Source organism: Grus americana, chromosome 19, assembly GCF_028858705.1.
Source record: "Grus americana isolate bGruAme1 chromosome 19, bGruAme1.mat, whole genome shotgun sequence".
In the NCBI taxonomy this organism is placed as follows: domain Eukaryota; kingdom Metazoa; phylum Chordata; class Aves; order Gruiformes; family Gruidae; genus Grus; species Grus americana.
Genome location: NC_072870.1, coordinates 10,109,828 through 10,125,189, shown reverse-complemented (window position 1 = coordinate 10,125,189; position 15,362 = coordinate 10,109,828). Strand labels below are relative to the sequence as shown.

The following is a 15,362-nucleotide window of genomic DNA, read 5'->3' as shown; positions in this document are numbered from 1 at the left end:
TGTGGGATCACAGATTTACCAGCAGTCCCACAAATGCAGGGCGCTGCAGGAATGCGCGCAGGCAGCGTGTGCTCTGTGTGCTCTGTGTGTATGTGCTGCCTTCCCTCCCAGGCAACGCTAGCGTTTTCTTCTTTTTAACAATACCAGCTTCGTAAGGCAGACGGGAAGTTACAGCCTACTTGTATTTTACACAGGTCTGCGCCTTGGCGTATGCTGCAGGAGGAGAATTTCCTAGGAAAGTTAGGTAGAAATGCCGCGTGTTGCCTGTTGCACTTAATGTGTACGTTTCAGTGGCATAAGTTGTCCGAGTCGGGATTGTGGTGGAGTCGGTGGCGGAGAGGCAAGAAGAGAACGTGCTTGCTAAAACTGAGAAATCTGGGCGCTGGATTCATGCGGCACGTCTGTAAGTGGGTGTTAGGGTGAATAACCTCGGTGTCTGAAGTAAAATCCCCCGCCTGCAGTTGAACTCTGGTAGCGTTTTTCCAGGCAGCGTGCTGTGTTTCTGCCAGGTTGCTGAGATACTTCTCAGCCCTTACAGAAATTTGAGGCAGTTAATTTTTGTTCTTAAAGCTGGCACCGTTCCTTACGAACATGTAGAGGGATGCCAGCTATCCGTTGTGGTGACTAATCACGCGGCTGTATTCCCTTTGATTTTATGTATTCTGTGCCATTGAATGGGGATAGTCTTACACAAGGAAAGAACAACTTCTGGCTTACCCTGAGAAACAGAACCGAGCTATTCTTTGCTGCAGATAAACCATATAAATCAGACCTTCACAGGACTAACGTACTTATCTGTTGTTTTTAACCTTTACACAGAAGGGTACTTGCAAGCTTCATACTGATGACTATAATGCTCTTTGGTCACAAGGTCTTAAGGATGCATTAGTGTGAATAAGTGGAACGTGAAAACACGTATATATGTCATTTTCACAATTTATAGATAGGTAAAGCGTAGAGAAATCAGCACTAAATTTTAGATATGTCCACTAATTCTGAGAAACTCGATATTCAAATACCGAGTTTGATTTTAGAGGATGCTAGGACATTTATTACTGTTCTGTCCAACTTCAGTGGGAACTGCAGCACTCTTCTTCCTCTGTAGTTCCACTTTCAATAGAAGCCTCGAGCTATGCAGACTAACGTAGTGAGTAATTTCAGGAGTTGGGCTGAGGTAGCGAGGCAAGGAAAACGGGAAATTGTACTTAGGTCTTAATTCCTCTTTTTCACCTGCGATAATTGGCAGTGCAGAATCTGAGCTGGTCGTAGCTGCCTCTTCGCCGTACGGGGTTTCTACCGTCTGTGCTGCCGGGCTTTTCAGAGGAGGTGGTCCAGGCACTACGGAGCACTGGGGTTAGAGCAGGCTGCCGTTCCCCTGCGTGTGCCGTCTCCCCTCTCTCCCGTATGGTGCATTTGGCACAGCCTTTGACATGAATTCCTTCAAAAAGTCGTAGTTGCATAGTAACTCTAACAGTACGAGGCAGTAACTTATTACAGGACCGCGGGACCTCCCAGTTCCCGATTTTTACTTTTGCTGTTGATCTGGGATGAGCCAGTTTGGACTCGGACTGTTAGACACTGCTGATGAGCAGCAGAGTTGCCATTTCTTCACTCTGATTCCTTGTAGCTGGGAGCATACGTGCACATGTGTCTATCACTTGTATTTTGGGGGGGAATCGGGTTAAGGGTAGAAGCTTGCGCATCTATTTGAAGTTTATTTAATCCTTAATCATTCATTACTTTTACTGCAAGGTCTGTGCCTTGTTTCTCAGGCTGGGGAGGGAAGGCTTCGGTGCCAAGAACGGTATCTACAAAAAATCCAGTAGGTGGCTGTGGGTAGCCAGGAAAGATGAGAATTATCCTCTATTTCAATTTTTTTTAGAGGTTGTGCTTCAATTGCCAGTTTAAGGCAAGTAACTAGACTTACAGCCTCTGAAAAGGACATTTTGTTACAAAAGCTTAGTGGTGGTCTTCTCTTGGGACAGAGTTCTTCAATAAAAGCTTTTCTCTACGCATCTTAAGCGTAGCCATAGAAGTGTTTGCCAGCTGCAGGATTCTGTCGTGGCTTCTTACCATTTTAGAGGGAGCAATAGACGCAATATTTTTCAGTACGAGCCCTTAAAACCAATCTGGGAGTACTATAATTAAGTAAAACATTACTGTAGCTAAGAACACCTTCAGTTTGGCAGTAGCACCAACTTCTAAATTGGTGGGATGAGGGAGGTACATTCTAATATACCTACGTAATATGTATCGCGTGCGTATGTTGTCTAGAAAAGTGTAAATTCATACAGGTGCCTTGCAGGTTCAGAGCGGGATGGGTTCTTGGACCAAGATAGCTTCTACATAAGATAGGAAAGATACAGGATGTAAGACTTGATCCTTAGGGAGTGAAGGGCAAGGTGGTAGGAAAGATTCCAAAGAAACAGGTTTAGAGAGGAAGAAAGGAGCGAACGAGAAGTGGGAGACTTTTCACGCTGCGGTAGTTGACTGAATGAACGGTGGCATAATTCCAGCGGGGCAAGGGAGAGGAGATAGAAGTTTGCGAACAGGAGAGAAAACAAAGAGCAGAAATCAATGGGTACAATTTCAAACCAGTTTGTTAGAAAAGGACAGGTTAAAAAGAAGGGCGTGCTGAAAATGAACTGTAAGAACTTCAAACTTGTAACAGTAAGGACTGAAAGTTCATTTTTAGGAAACTTGAAGGATTGAGAAGCTGGCACTCGCTCAAGGTCACGCAGGAATTCAGTGCCAGGGAAGAATATTACACAGGATCCCTGGTCCTTAATCCATTGCTGAAACCAGTAAATGACATGTCACATTCAGTTCACTTTTGTACTTTGATTTTTGTTGTTGCTGAATTATGGTATTTTTAATGTTAAAGAAAGAAACTTCAAATAAGATAATAAATAGCTGAAAAATGGTGCTGTTTTATAAATCATCTGTTTTTTTCTTTTAAAAGCGGTAAATAAATGATCAGCTTTCCAGAAGTGTTACTCCTGCCAGCTTCGCAGCTGAGAGCTGTGAAGTGCACCACATCTAAAATTTTAAGTAATTACGCTTCCTTGGCTACAAAAGAGCTTTTCCATCCATTAATAACGAGAAAATTAATGTTGGGCCAGCAGTAAAACAGATTAAACTGTATACCCCTTTGGATGCCTGACTGCACCTTTAACGGACCTGAAATTCCTCTGATTATTTAAATGTTCTATATTGAAATGTGATGGTGGCCTTGAGTTAATAGTTAAAGAGGTTTAAATTGGAATGTCTCTGCAGAAGTTTTTCCCATTGATCAGAGCAAGTGGGCAGAAAAATACCTTATTTAATTGTTGGGAAGCATTGATAGTGCTTCACAGATTAACAGAAAATTTTTTCTTTCTGTTTTTCCTACCCAGAGTGTACAATCAGGCTTTTATTAAACATGTAGATTAGTTCAGATTCGGAGATATCTTTTGTAATGGCAAGTGCTGTATAAGGTTATTGCAGCACCGACGTGGCTGCAACCAGCACCTCGTCTGTGCTTGGATTTTTATAACGACTGCAACTTTCTTCTCAAGTTTGGAAGATTAATCTTGTTCCGGAACATCGCCTTCCTGGATGTGTCATCTAGAGTAAAACGATCTGTAATTATTTAATCACAGAATAATTCTTTGGGTTTTTTCTCTGTTTATTTTTATTTTTGTTTTTTGACTTGAATTACTGCCTTTAAAGACAAACGTATTAAAATTATCATAATGGCATCATATTCGATGAATTGCAGTTACAAAGATTGTGTCTCTATATCACACAGGCGGGGCTGGAAGGTGAGAAATAATTCATGATCTATAGCTTGCTAGCATTGCTGTATGGTTTGTTTGCAAAGGCAAAGTGTCAGCAGTGGAATTCTTTAGCAGCAAAAGTGTAAATAAGAGGACTTTACAGAGGGAAGAAAACCTAGTCTGTTTTAACTCAAAGTACGCTTTGAATGATGACAAACAAATTGTCTCCTCGTTGTGATTAGGCAGGTTGACATCAATGAAAATGCCCTTTTCATGAAATAATTTCAATGCTGTTGTCTTCTGTACTTTCTAATTCCATTTGTGTACATTCTCCTATTTCTTTCTTCTTAAATGCCTCCCCACAGGAAACTGGTTTTCATTTTATTGAAATACTTGCCTAAGTCGAGAGCATTTGCTACTTGAAGGTGGAAGACTTTAAGATATACTGAAAATTTAGGAAATTCTTGATAATTTATTTCTCTATTAAATAACTTCTACATTTCAAATATCTGTGATTTAGATAAGTATTGTTTAAAACCAGTCTTAAATAAAATCACTCTGTTTTCGGTGAGTTTAACCTTGGAAGCATGCTGAACAGGATCTTGAATCTGAGGAGAAATGCATGTAAAAATCCTGTAATCAGTGCTATACAGCATCATGTCACCTGGGTGGAAGAAATGTATTCAAAAGAGGGCCAGTATGGTGATTTGCAGTGCATTAATTCTCCTATTTTTAAATTTCAAACACATTTGATTATCAATAGCTTAAATCCATTGCTACTTTTTAGTAAACTTCCAGGTTCATATTTTTTCTAATCTAGGCATTTAACGTATTATCTCCGAAGAAATTTGTCCCCAAATCAGGATGAAGTAGTAGTTATCGGTAGAAGTTCCTAGGATGTTTGGGAAGAGCTGATATTAGAGGAGAGGGGAGAAGATACCATTACCAAATTAATATCTTTGTGCCAATAAGACATTGTACTGCTGGAGAAGTGTGATTAAATCATTGTGCTTCATCACCTGCCTCTTGCTGCAAACAGAAGTCATATATAAATAATTGGTTTCCATCTAGGTACCATTTATAAGCTTTTTTTCATTACTACCAAAAGTCTTGCTTTGATAAGAGGCCTTGAGGAGGATGGGTGGTCTTAGGCCTCCTGTCTTTTTCAGTGTTCTGTTACTGTTATTTTTCTAACAGTTTCGGTAATTTTTGTAGTCTCCTATTCCTCGCTTTTAAGAGAAAGGAAATATTAGGGTCTTAACTTCTTAAAGCATTAAAAATGTACAATTGTGCTAATGTAACATTATCCATGGTTGCTTTCTGTGCCAATGCAGAAAATTTCACAGTTTACTGAAGGATAGTTCTTTAATCACTTTTTTATAATCCTCTTTTTATGGAAATTTTAGACACCTTTTTCTAGAAATTTTACATTTTGTTGAAATTTGTCAAATTTGCAGGTAAATAAGGTAAATTTTAACATAATGCTGAATATATTGAAGAAATGTGTGGGCACACTTGTAAACGCTGATGTGTTTGGGTATGACTTGCTGAATGTACTCTTTTGATACACGATAGATTTATAATTCTAAAATATATTAAAATTAATATCAAAACAGTCATTTAGCACAGGAGGCATTGTTAACAAGATGTTAAATTCCTTTTGGATTAAAGATGCACAACTGTAAAAAAAGGGTAAAATTATTTCCCATATTGAAGTTAGCAGCAAAAGCTCTGTAGACTTCGAGGAGGTCAGGATTTTACCCTCTGCAACATTTACTTTATTGTTATTCCAATGAAAAGAGAAAAACACAATAATCTGTTTCAGCAGTAAAAGTGTTTACTGCGATCTCTGCAATTTAGAAACCCCCAAACACTAAGGCAAGGGTAGCGGCTGTGGATTTGGGTCTCTTTTGGAGGAATTACAGGCAGGGTTAGAAGAAAAGGGAGTCTCTTCCCTTTGATCGTTTGCCCTGATTTACTCACCTGCCCTCAGTGTGTGTCCTTTCATTTTGGGAGGGAGAAACCCATCCCGATAAAGTTTTAGTAGTTCTTGAGCCATCAGCTGTAGCCACTTAGCGTTGGTACTGGTGAATAGATTTTTAGTATCTGAAGCATGCCGTTGAGCCGGCTGTTGGACACGGTAAATGTCTGACAGTTTCCATACATCCACCCCAAGCTCCAAATATTCAGATTAAATATGTAATTGTCCTAAGTGTGTTACAGTGTCTAGACATCTCCAGTCATAGGTATTTATTCACAAAATAGGTTTTTATTTGTCTTCTCTTTCTTTTGACTTGCTGGGAGTTTATTTAGTATTTATTTTTAAATATTTTTGATATCTTTATGTACTCATGTTTATTTTTTAGTGAATTTTGTTGTTAAAATCAGATTTTTCCTTATTTAATTAGGTTGGGGTTTTCTTGAAACCAAATTTTCTAACTGTGGCATGTGTGTTACACTTGGAAGTATACATGGGCTTACTAGCACTAATATTTGGCTCTATTTTGACTAGCATCAGCCTCAGAGAGGAGTTAAGTTGAGTATAAATAAAGCTACTGTTCATAGGTCAGGTCATACGTTTCATAAAACCATGGACCATATAAACTTTGTCACATCTTAACAAGATACGTACGTGACTGCTTCTGCAAGAGAGCTGCAGCAGAATAGAAACCTATAGAATTAGCGTGCGGAGGGTAGGAATGCCGAGCCGAACGCGTATGGACTGAATCAGGAGCGACTCTAAGTCAGCACAGTTCCGCTGAGCATTCTGATCGTGCGATCTGAAAACCTACAGAGCATAATATTAACATTGCATGGTATCTACGCTCATACTTAAAAAATAAAATCTGAGTTGTTTGTATTTTTTTCATCACTGTTTGTGTAAATAGCGTATTTGTGCAGCGGCTGTGCAGGTCTCTCTATGGCTGTGCGTGTACAGAAATGGAAGAGCTGCGTTCTTAAATTAAGTATATCCGTGAATGTTTCCTTCGTGCAGACGCATGCCTGCTTTCCTAACATTTGTGCCCTCGGTGTTTTTAAAACAAATCCAACACAGCTTGAATGTGTTGAGTTCTTCAGTGTGTAATTACAGGATGACATTGTTTTGGAAGGCGGAAAAAACCTTCTGTTACTCTGCAAGATGGCATTATTTAAAGTGAAGTTACTCATGAAACTGAAACCCAAGGTGAAATTGTGTGTACCTCATTTGTATGCATATAATAAACAACTATGCAATTAGATAGGTGTTATAAATAGGATGTGGTGGAGATGCTTAGGCTACTCAGGTTTCCTAGATTTTATAGCAAGTACCCAACCGAGATTTGCTGCTCTCTAATTTTGCCGGTTGGGCTAACCAGCTGACGCCTGGTTGAAAAGAGTTATGTTCCTACAAGGCCACAGAAGCCTTAGTATTCGGTCTGCGTCTCCGTCGGATCGTGGAGAACTCTGTGTACCATCAGCAACTTCAATCCCACCCTTCAGGCCAACCCTCATCTATCAAACCCGGGCTGAGAGCGAGCGAGAGGAAGCTCCCAGATAAACATACAGCAGCGCCTAAACTCCTAATCACTCTGGGCTTCCGCTTCCAGGCCCTATAATTAGAAGTCCTTCTTTTCCTTGTATTCCCAGTTGACGCAAATGCTTTTTGTGGCTTGGCACCTCATTTAGGGCGTGGGCTTAGTTTATGGCCAGGCCAGAGTCTGGTTTAGTCTTCTGATACTGCATAAATAGCTCTTAACCCGCAGTCTGCATCTGTACTAGTTTTTCCTTTTATGCATATATTCGCTGTGTTTTTTTTAATGTTTCTATCCTGAAAGAAGCTTATTGATTCCCAAACAGAATGCGTGAAAAGTAGGAAGCTGTAAATTAGGGCAGATGTCAGGTAAAACAAAGCTTTGGTAATTTTTTTTTTCCCCAGCTAGGATATCTGTTCCTTTTAAACTGGATTTTAATCATCTCTGTGGACTTGAAAAACCACAGAGTAGAACAGTCATTAATTTAACCTAGCTGCACCCCTCATATTATGGATAAGCAAAATCAGAATTTTTGCAGTGAGATACACACTAAGTAATATCTGCTTGACACATAAAGTTCCACCGAGTTCTGTGTAGGCAAGACTTTCAATTGATTTCAGATGTTATCTGTTAAACAGGGATTAATGCCAGTTTGAAAAATAAGCAGGAAATCCTTGAGAATTATTCACTTTTCATCTATGATTATTCATACATAAAGTACATCATAAGAGAAAACAGTCTGGACTGAACTTATGACAGCTTTAACCCATATTTCCGTCTAAACAACTTTTTGGGATAACTGTCACGAGGTCTGTTAGAAAGCTGAGCTGAAGTTTCCTGCGCTTGAAAGTGAAAGTGAGGTAACGACCACGATTCAAGTTCATGTTCCTCTGCTGGGATGAGGTATTTCTGCCAGGGTGTTGCAGCAGCCGTTTGCTGCAGGGAGACAGAGAGAGAAACGAAATGGCTGAGCGGTAATAATGGAAAACTGTGGTTCTTCAGTGTGAAGTAACGAGAGCTGGAAAATACCGCACCAAAACCCAAGTCAAATGTTCTAAACCATGGGTGACTTATTGTTTGGATAACAGTAGTACGTTAGATATTTCAAAATGCTGTTTTATAAATACACGTCCTTTCACATCTGTGGTATTGTGCTTGGGACCTCTGTGTTGATACAGGTTCTGCAAGTATGTGTTTGTGTTTCAAATGCAAATGGGAGTATGTAGGTCCTCCTTTTAACTCACTGAAAAAGCCTCGCTAATATAAGCGAAGAGCCTGCTTTCCTTCGGCTTCCATCTAATAAAATGCACTTATTCCAAACAGTGACAGCAGGATTTTAGATTAGGCGTGCAAAATTGCCAAATCAGATACTACCCATCTTTCTGTTTTTAAGCCAATTCCTTTCCACCTCTGTACTCCTTCAAGTTAGCAAAACCAAAAAAAAAACCCCAAACCCCAAAAACCACGAAACCCAAAAAACCCAAAGGCCATGCAGATTAATGTGGATCCAAGAACTACACAGATCATATGGAACTGATCAGACCCGCGGATAGGCGAGCACATTTCACGGCTTTGTTTGTTCAGTTACGGCGTGTGTCATCAAAAGAACGAGCGGGTCACACCGTATGCTTTACGGATTTGTGCAACACGTTGAGCTCTCCGGCAACGCCCTGCTCGGGCTAAATAGCGCTTACAGCTTTGGGGGAGAAACCCTTGTGAGGGGAAGGGTGAAATTTTATCACGTCTGCGTGCTGTGGGGTTTATTGCACCGTCTGCAGACACCTGCATTTCTAGCCAGTATTGGAAACGAGTTACCAGTTAGCTAAACAACCGATGGATTTGATGGACAACGCAGTATCGTAATTCTGTGTTTTCACTGGCTTGTGATTATTACGCAGCTTTCTGTCTCCAGCTTCCAGACAGATTTTTGGCACATTTAAAGTTTTTTGTTGGGTTTGTTTTGTTTTGTTTTGTTTTTTTACGATCTTCATTGCACTGTGCCATGTGATGGGATACACATGAAGAATGCTGTGCTCGGATCTCTGGGTGCACTCAGCTCTGTGTGTGTTTTTATAAAAGACTTCTAGCACTTTGAGGGAAGGAAAAAAAAAAATCTAGGTTTGCTGAGGCCGTCTCCTCACCGTTGAGAGAAGCCTTATGTATTCATCTCTTCCGGCTTCTCTTTCTCCAAAGGTCCTTTCCATCTGGAATAGGAGCAAGCTGAGAAGGACCAAAAGCATACTCAGCTTCTGTGTAAAGCTATCTGATGCACGAGGAGAGGCAAACATGGGAACATAGAAAATAAATCCCTACTGTGTTGAATTAGATCTTTTGGACTATCCTCGCTCCAGTAATAGTGGCAGCCTAATTCTAGCACACAAACCCCTATTTGCTTCCAGCTTTCTCCACTGGAAATGCTATATATTATTGAGGACCGCACACTTCACTAGAAGAGAAGTGTATTTTGTGATGTTTCGGAACAGAATTAATGCAAATTGTGTGCATAATCCCACAATAAAGACTTGGCTGGCTTGCACTCAAGCAAGTTTAGCTGTATTTCCTATCAACACAGTCACTACAAATCAAGGAAATTGCCAGTTAAGCCAACATTAACATCCAGACCAACCTCAACTCACATGCCTTACCGCCCAAACATAATACCCAAATGCACTCACGGATTTCTTAGCTCCATAACAAACTCTCTTTCATTTCTAACACTCGGAATCGGAGTAACAGCCTGTAACAGTAAAAGTATGTCTACTGGAGGGAATCTGGCTGAGGTCAGATTGAAGATTTTGCGGAAATGGATGTGTGCAGCATGGGTGGCCTCGCTCTGTCCAAGCCCTGCCAGCGTCAGTGGTCAAGCTGAGAAGGAAACTTGTAGGCAATTTTGTCTCTAAATGCAATTTGGATTTCTCTCCGGTTTTGTACCTTACTGCCAGTGGGCCTCACAGTCTTGAAAGTATTCGTTTATCTTCATAAGATCCTTACTCTGTAAGAGTTATGGTCTAGAGAAACTGAGGCACGTGCCCATTCGCGGTCACACGAGGTCTGCGATGATGCTGGGTTACCCAGTTTAGGGGGTTCCGGACTCTGCTGTTCTCTGCCGAGACGTGCTCACAAACCTGCTTCGGCCTCGGAGGAGGAGCGGGCACCGGGGAGTGACGCTGGGCCCACAAGGTCAAGGCTTTGGCTGCTGAAATTTTCCAATTTGGGCTTAAGGGAAGAGGGATTCCAGGATTGCCGGGGAGGGAAAGCATGCAGGATGGCCAGTAGTGATGTCGTAACTGCGGTTCAGTAGGACAATTAATTAAACTTAACCTTTACTATGAGCGTGCTTCTCTGCATGCAAGACTTTTTTTTTTTCCAGTTTAATTCCAAAATTCTAAAAGTGGCCCATTCTAGGACTTTAATGGTAACGTGGGAGAGCTTTTAAACTTGTACCATAGATACTTGTTTAGCAGCAGTGAGCAGAAGATGGATCGTGGAGCCATGTGTAAATAAACTGAGAAAGCAAACACTGGTTTATGACAGAAATAAGGTAACTGTTTATCCTTTGAATAGGTGTCATGTAAAATGTGGAGACCCGAGTTCTCTTCCTGAAGGATAAGAGAGTTTATGCTTTACGTGGAGAATCAACACAACAGGGCTATATGAAATTCCTGGTTCGCTTTAATAGATGCGATACCTTGAAAATTATTTAAAGGCACGTCAATGTAGCTATTGAACTGTTAAAATCACTTTGTATTTGACGTTAATTAAATGTCGGAGGATTACTTTGGGTGATAACTTCTTAAATTTTGTTAATAAGCATGATAATGTAGACATTTTTATACAGAAAAATAAATCTGAAGTTTCTTTACTGTAGTCCTAAATTCTGCCATGATGCTGTACTTTTCTCATATGTACAAAAATACTTCTTTTTTGGTATAAAAACTTAAACTTTTGTGGCAAATTGACTTCAAAAACATTTGTAAATGTTTAAAAACTGGGTTATGGACTGACATATAGTGGGAGAAAAAGGTAAATAGCATATATAAGTTACTGTGATTCTGCTGATCTTCTAATTTAATCATTTCAGTACATCCATCAGTGACCTGTTTTCAATGAAGTTAGTACCTAATTTAATATTTCACTTGAAAGCTCTCAACTCTGATTTGCTGCCTTTCAAGCAATAAATCAGACCGTTTCTTTCACATACATTTATAAGAAAGATGCTTCTTCAGGACTGTTTTTGGTCTGGGTTGTTTTGGCTGGGGTTTGATAATGTTTCTTCTTCCAAAAATTATCATTGTGGAAACATCAATCTGGTTTTGTACTATCATCTCCTTCCCAGTGAAGAGCATTTTGGGGTTTCACTCTTAACATTCATCACTTCGGTGCTTCATATTGGGGATACAAGTTCTCAACTTTAGTTAGAATATTCCCAGATTTTTTAGTTGGCTTATGTAGAGTTGTATGGTAATTCTTCAGTAGTAATACTGTTAGTATGATTTTGCTTGAAGTTCTGATTCATTTTTATGAAGTGAATCCCTTTCAATTCAGTGATTTTCTGCAACTGTGTACTTTTGCTTCCAGAAAACAAAATGTAAGCCACGCTAGCTTTTTCAGATAGACATTCATAAGCCTCCTCTTTTGCAGTGATTAATCTCTTGTGCTTTTGTGTTTCTTTTTTCTTTTTCTTTTTTTACCCAGGGATGTTGCTGGTCACTACTGACACATTAGGCCATGATTTCCATGTTTTTCAAATACTGACACATCCTTGGTCATCATCACAAAGTGCCGTCCATCATTTGTATACACTTCACAGGGGAGAGACTGAAGCCAAAGTAAGTTAAACTATTTGCTGAAGAATAATCCCCAGACACCTTATACATTTTGTGTATGTTGGCACTTTAATGTTTGTTTCAGCACACAAAGAGCCTTTCTTATGTTATAGCCACAGAAAGGATAAGAGCACAGCGTTTAACCTGGACAATAATAAATTCTTGCCCTTTACAATGAGGTGCTGTCAGATTTATTCAGATATGACACTGCCTCCAAAGAGCCCAGATTATTAGCTGTGTTTGTACTTAACCTTTTCTCATGTAACATGTTAAACATTTGTCTAGTGCCCGTGAAGCAACTGTCAGGGTTTGCTTGGCTTTGGTGGTAAAAGCCAAAGCCAGACAATTAAAGAGTTGAAAGGAAGAGTTAATCAAAAGGCCGTGATTAACTTTTATCTGCACTTTAGCAAAGTGGGGGAACCTGTTGGAGACCGTAGTGATACGGATTTAACTTCCCAGTTTGAAAATCTCACTGTTAAAGATGGAAGACTAAACTAGGCTAGATTAGCATAGGGTGAAAAAGGCTGAAATTATGTTTTGAAAAATGATCGGTAAACTGATTTTGTTGAAAAAAGTGAGAGAGATCACTTTTGCTAGTGCCACGGTGAAAGCAGCAGTGCAGCGTATTACGCTTGAATCCTTTGCTGCAGTGCTCGTAGGCATCAGGAGAGCCTCACCTTTGCAGCGTTGAGTAACTGTTGAAGAACCTGTTTTAAATACCTAAATAAAAATGTCACCACAGGGTAAGAAATGAGTATTGCACTTGCTGATGCAATTACACACTGAAAGCACAGACTTGTGACAGTCTGGCAGATGTAAACTAGTGTGACAGAGAGAAGCCTCGGGCACTGTGATTATGACCCTGACACTGGAAGCTTGGATTATTGTCGTACCATGATTGTAGTTCCTTCAAACCATTTTTTTTCTATGGATTCTGCCATTTCCCTTAAGTTTTTTTCCCTTACCTTTGTAATAAGTAAAGCTTCATTTAGGATAGTGGTGGTCAATAATGTTTCAATATCTGTGAATTTAAATTACTGGGAGCTTAAATACTCTAAAGCTTTACTGCTTCTGTTCTGGAAAAGTGTGATTACTACTATAGGCAATGGTTTACTATAGGAAGGAATAACCAATCTGGAAAGTGAGAGGAAATTAGGAAAAACTGTCCGTATGGGGTAATATATATAGTACTTACAAGTAATTTTTACAAATCAGATAAAGGGCACTGAGATCTGTCTGTATACATATACTCTGTCGTCTGTTTGAGCATGTACTATAATGCGTTTAATCTTTTAGAGTTCTTTTAGTTCTACTTTGATAGAAAAAATGGGAAATATCCTATAGCCAGTATTGAAAGCCAAAGCAGAGGACTCCAGTCACTGGGAACAAAGGTGTTGCTCTGTTTTTTACAGCTGATAAGTTTGTTTTTAAGGCATACGTTGGAAACCAAACATAACATGTTTTAGAGACTAAACCTTTATTGATACACAGTTTTTGGGATATAGTATTAGCATCTCTGTGAAAGCAATGCATTAAAATTCTCAGAATCAACATAGTAAAGTTTTTTCCTAGTTTGCCACATAGTTTTCATTTGGGATGTGAACAGTATAGCTTTTGGAATGGTATATAATAGAGAAAACTCTAACCAGTCAGAGGCCCATTGGTGGATTTCACAACTCCCTTGATAATTAAACTATCCAGCAACAATATCGCATTGGTACCTGTGATTCTCAATGCACATCTATCTAAAATATTTACATAATATGATGGATGGTTTTACTTTTTCTTTTGGAATAAGAAGGAAGCATAGTATGTGTTGCTATTCTTTTGTTCTCTAAATTTCATGTATGAGTAGCATCAGACAAGAATTTTGGAGACCGTTCAGTTTAAAATTCCCAATGCAGAAATTCTGAGACACACTGGAAGCCTCTGTACCTCCTTTCTTGGTTAGAATAGTATTTATACATTTGCAACCAGACTTTTTTATTCCCCCCTCCCCCCGGTTTAAAGCTAATTGTGAATCAAGGCCAATGGTCTTAAAGGTCACCTTCTGTACTGGAGCTATAAAAAGTTCTAATTTGTGTTGATGGACATGAGTGATTATCAGTGTCAAAATTTGTTTAGCTAGTACCCATTATAAATTGTTTAAACATCATCATTATGCCCTTGTTATATGTGGTATTTTAACGTCCGTACTGAAATCATCTGCTTTTGTACACGAGATTCTGGCCGTCAGAGCTCTGCCACACATTTCCCAAAATATCCTTCTTTCACAGCCTGATGCATTATTTTTTTTTTTCTTCCTTCGTGATCCATTAGCGTGTTCCTTGTAGATAGTTATTACTGATACCATAAGACCATTTAGTTCATGGACAAAAACTGGTACATTGGTAATGTTTATAAAAGTTTCACGTACTTGTCTGCATGGCTGTGTCTAAGCTGCTGGACACACTGAAGTTCCCTGTATGGGATCACAGTTTGTGCACAAATTGACCGTACATGGAGTACACGGTAAGACCGATTTTTCCAAGAAGTGTTGGATCTGCTCCGTATGCTTTCTGTAATACGTGGCATACCAATTTTTCTCTGGGAGCAGAGATTTGGGAACCAAATATATTAATATTCCAAATATTAACAGGTATATCCGATGTCTGAACAGTGTTTGAATTGTAATTGCACCCAGTTTAGAATGTCAGCCCTGGAGTATCCCCTTTTGCAGGGCTGCAGAATTCCTCGTCTCGGTTTTACCTTGTCTGCGGTGGTTGGAGGGCAGACCAAGAGCTTGCTATTTCTCATCCGTCTCCTAAGAGAAGGTGACAGGAAGTCCCCTCTGTCATTCGTGTACGGAAGCAGCTTAAGTCGATTAAATTGCCATGCTTAATGTATAGTAAAGAAAAAGAAGCAAGTGTGGTGATTTAATAATGGTGTTTTCTGATCTATTTACTGCAGTCAAGCAGTGTGTCCAAGTCACCCCCATGTCTTTCTACCGAGTCAGATACATTAGCTATACAGTTACTTTGACTTAAAGAATATATGTCCCATCATGCGTTAATTTTTCTAAATTCTAGACAAATTCTGATTTGGAGTTGATAAATTTCAGTCTCAAAGACCATTTCTATCTTTTCCTGACCGTTTCTGAAATATAGAGACACTGGCAGGAAGGAGATCTGTAGAGGTTTGGTCTCCTTTATGGACATCGGGATCTTGGCCTTAGCCAAAGCAGCATTTGTGTGAGCATGAGTTGGCCACTCCGACCAGACAGTGTC

General features: G+C 39.6%; 1 protein-coding gene across 13 annotated transcripts in view; it reads left to right on the top strand.

The window, feature by feature from the left end:
* BCAS3 (BCAS3 microtubule associated cell migration factor) overlaps positions 1 to 15,362 on the top strand; it is a 366,627-nt gene that overhangs the window by 95,543 nt on the left and 255,722 nt on the right. For all 13 annotated transcript variants that reach the window (XR_008579901.1, XM_054847769.1, XM_054847770.1 and 10 more), the window contains exon 14: positions 11,966 to 12,099. Coding sequence is in view for 12 of the 13 variants with exons in the window: in XM_054847769.1 (XP_054703744.1) it covers positions 11,966 to 12,099 (134 nt within the window). In the remaining variant the exon portion in view is untranslated. The remainder of the gene's footprint in view (positions 1 to 11,965; positions 12,100 to 15,362) is intronic.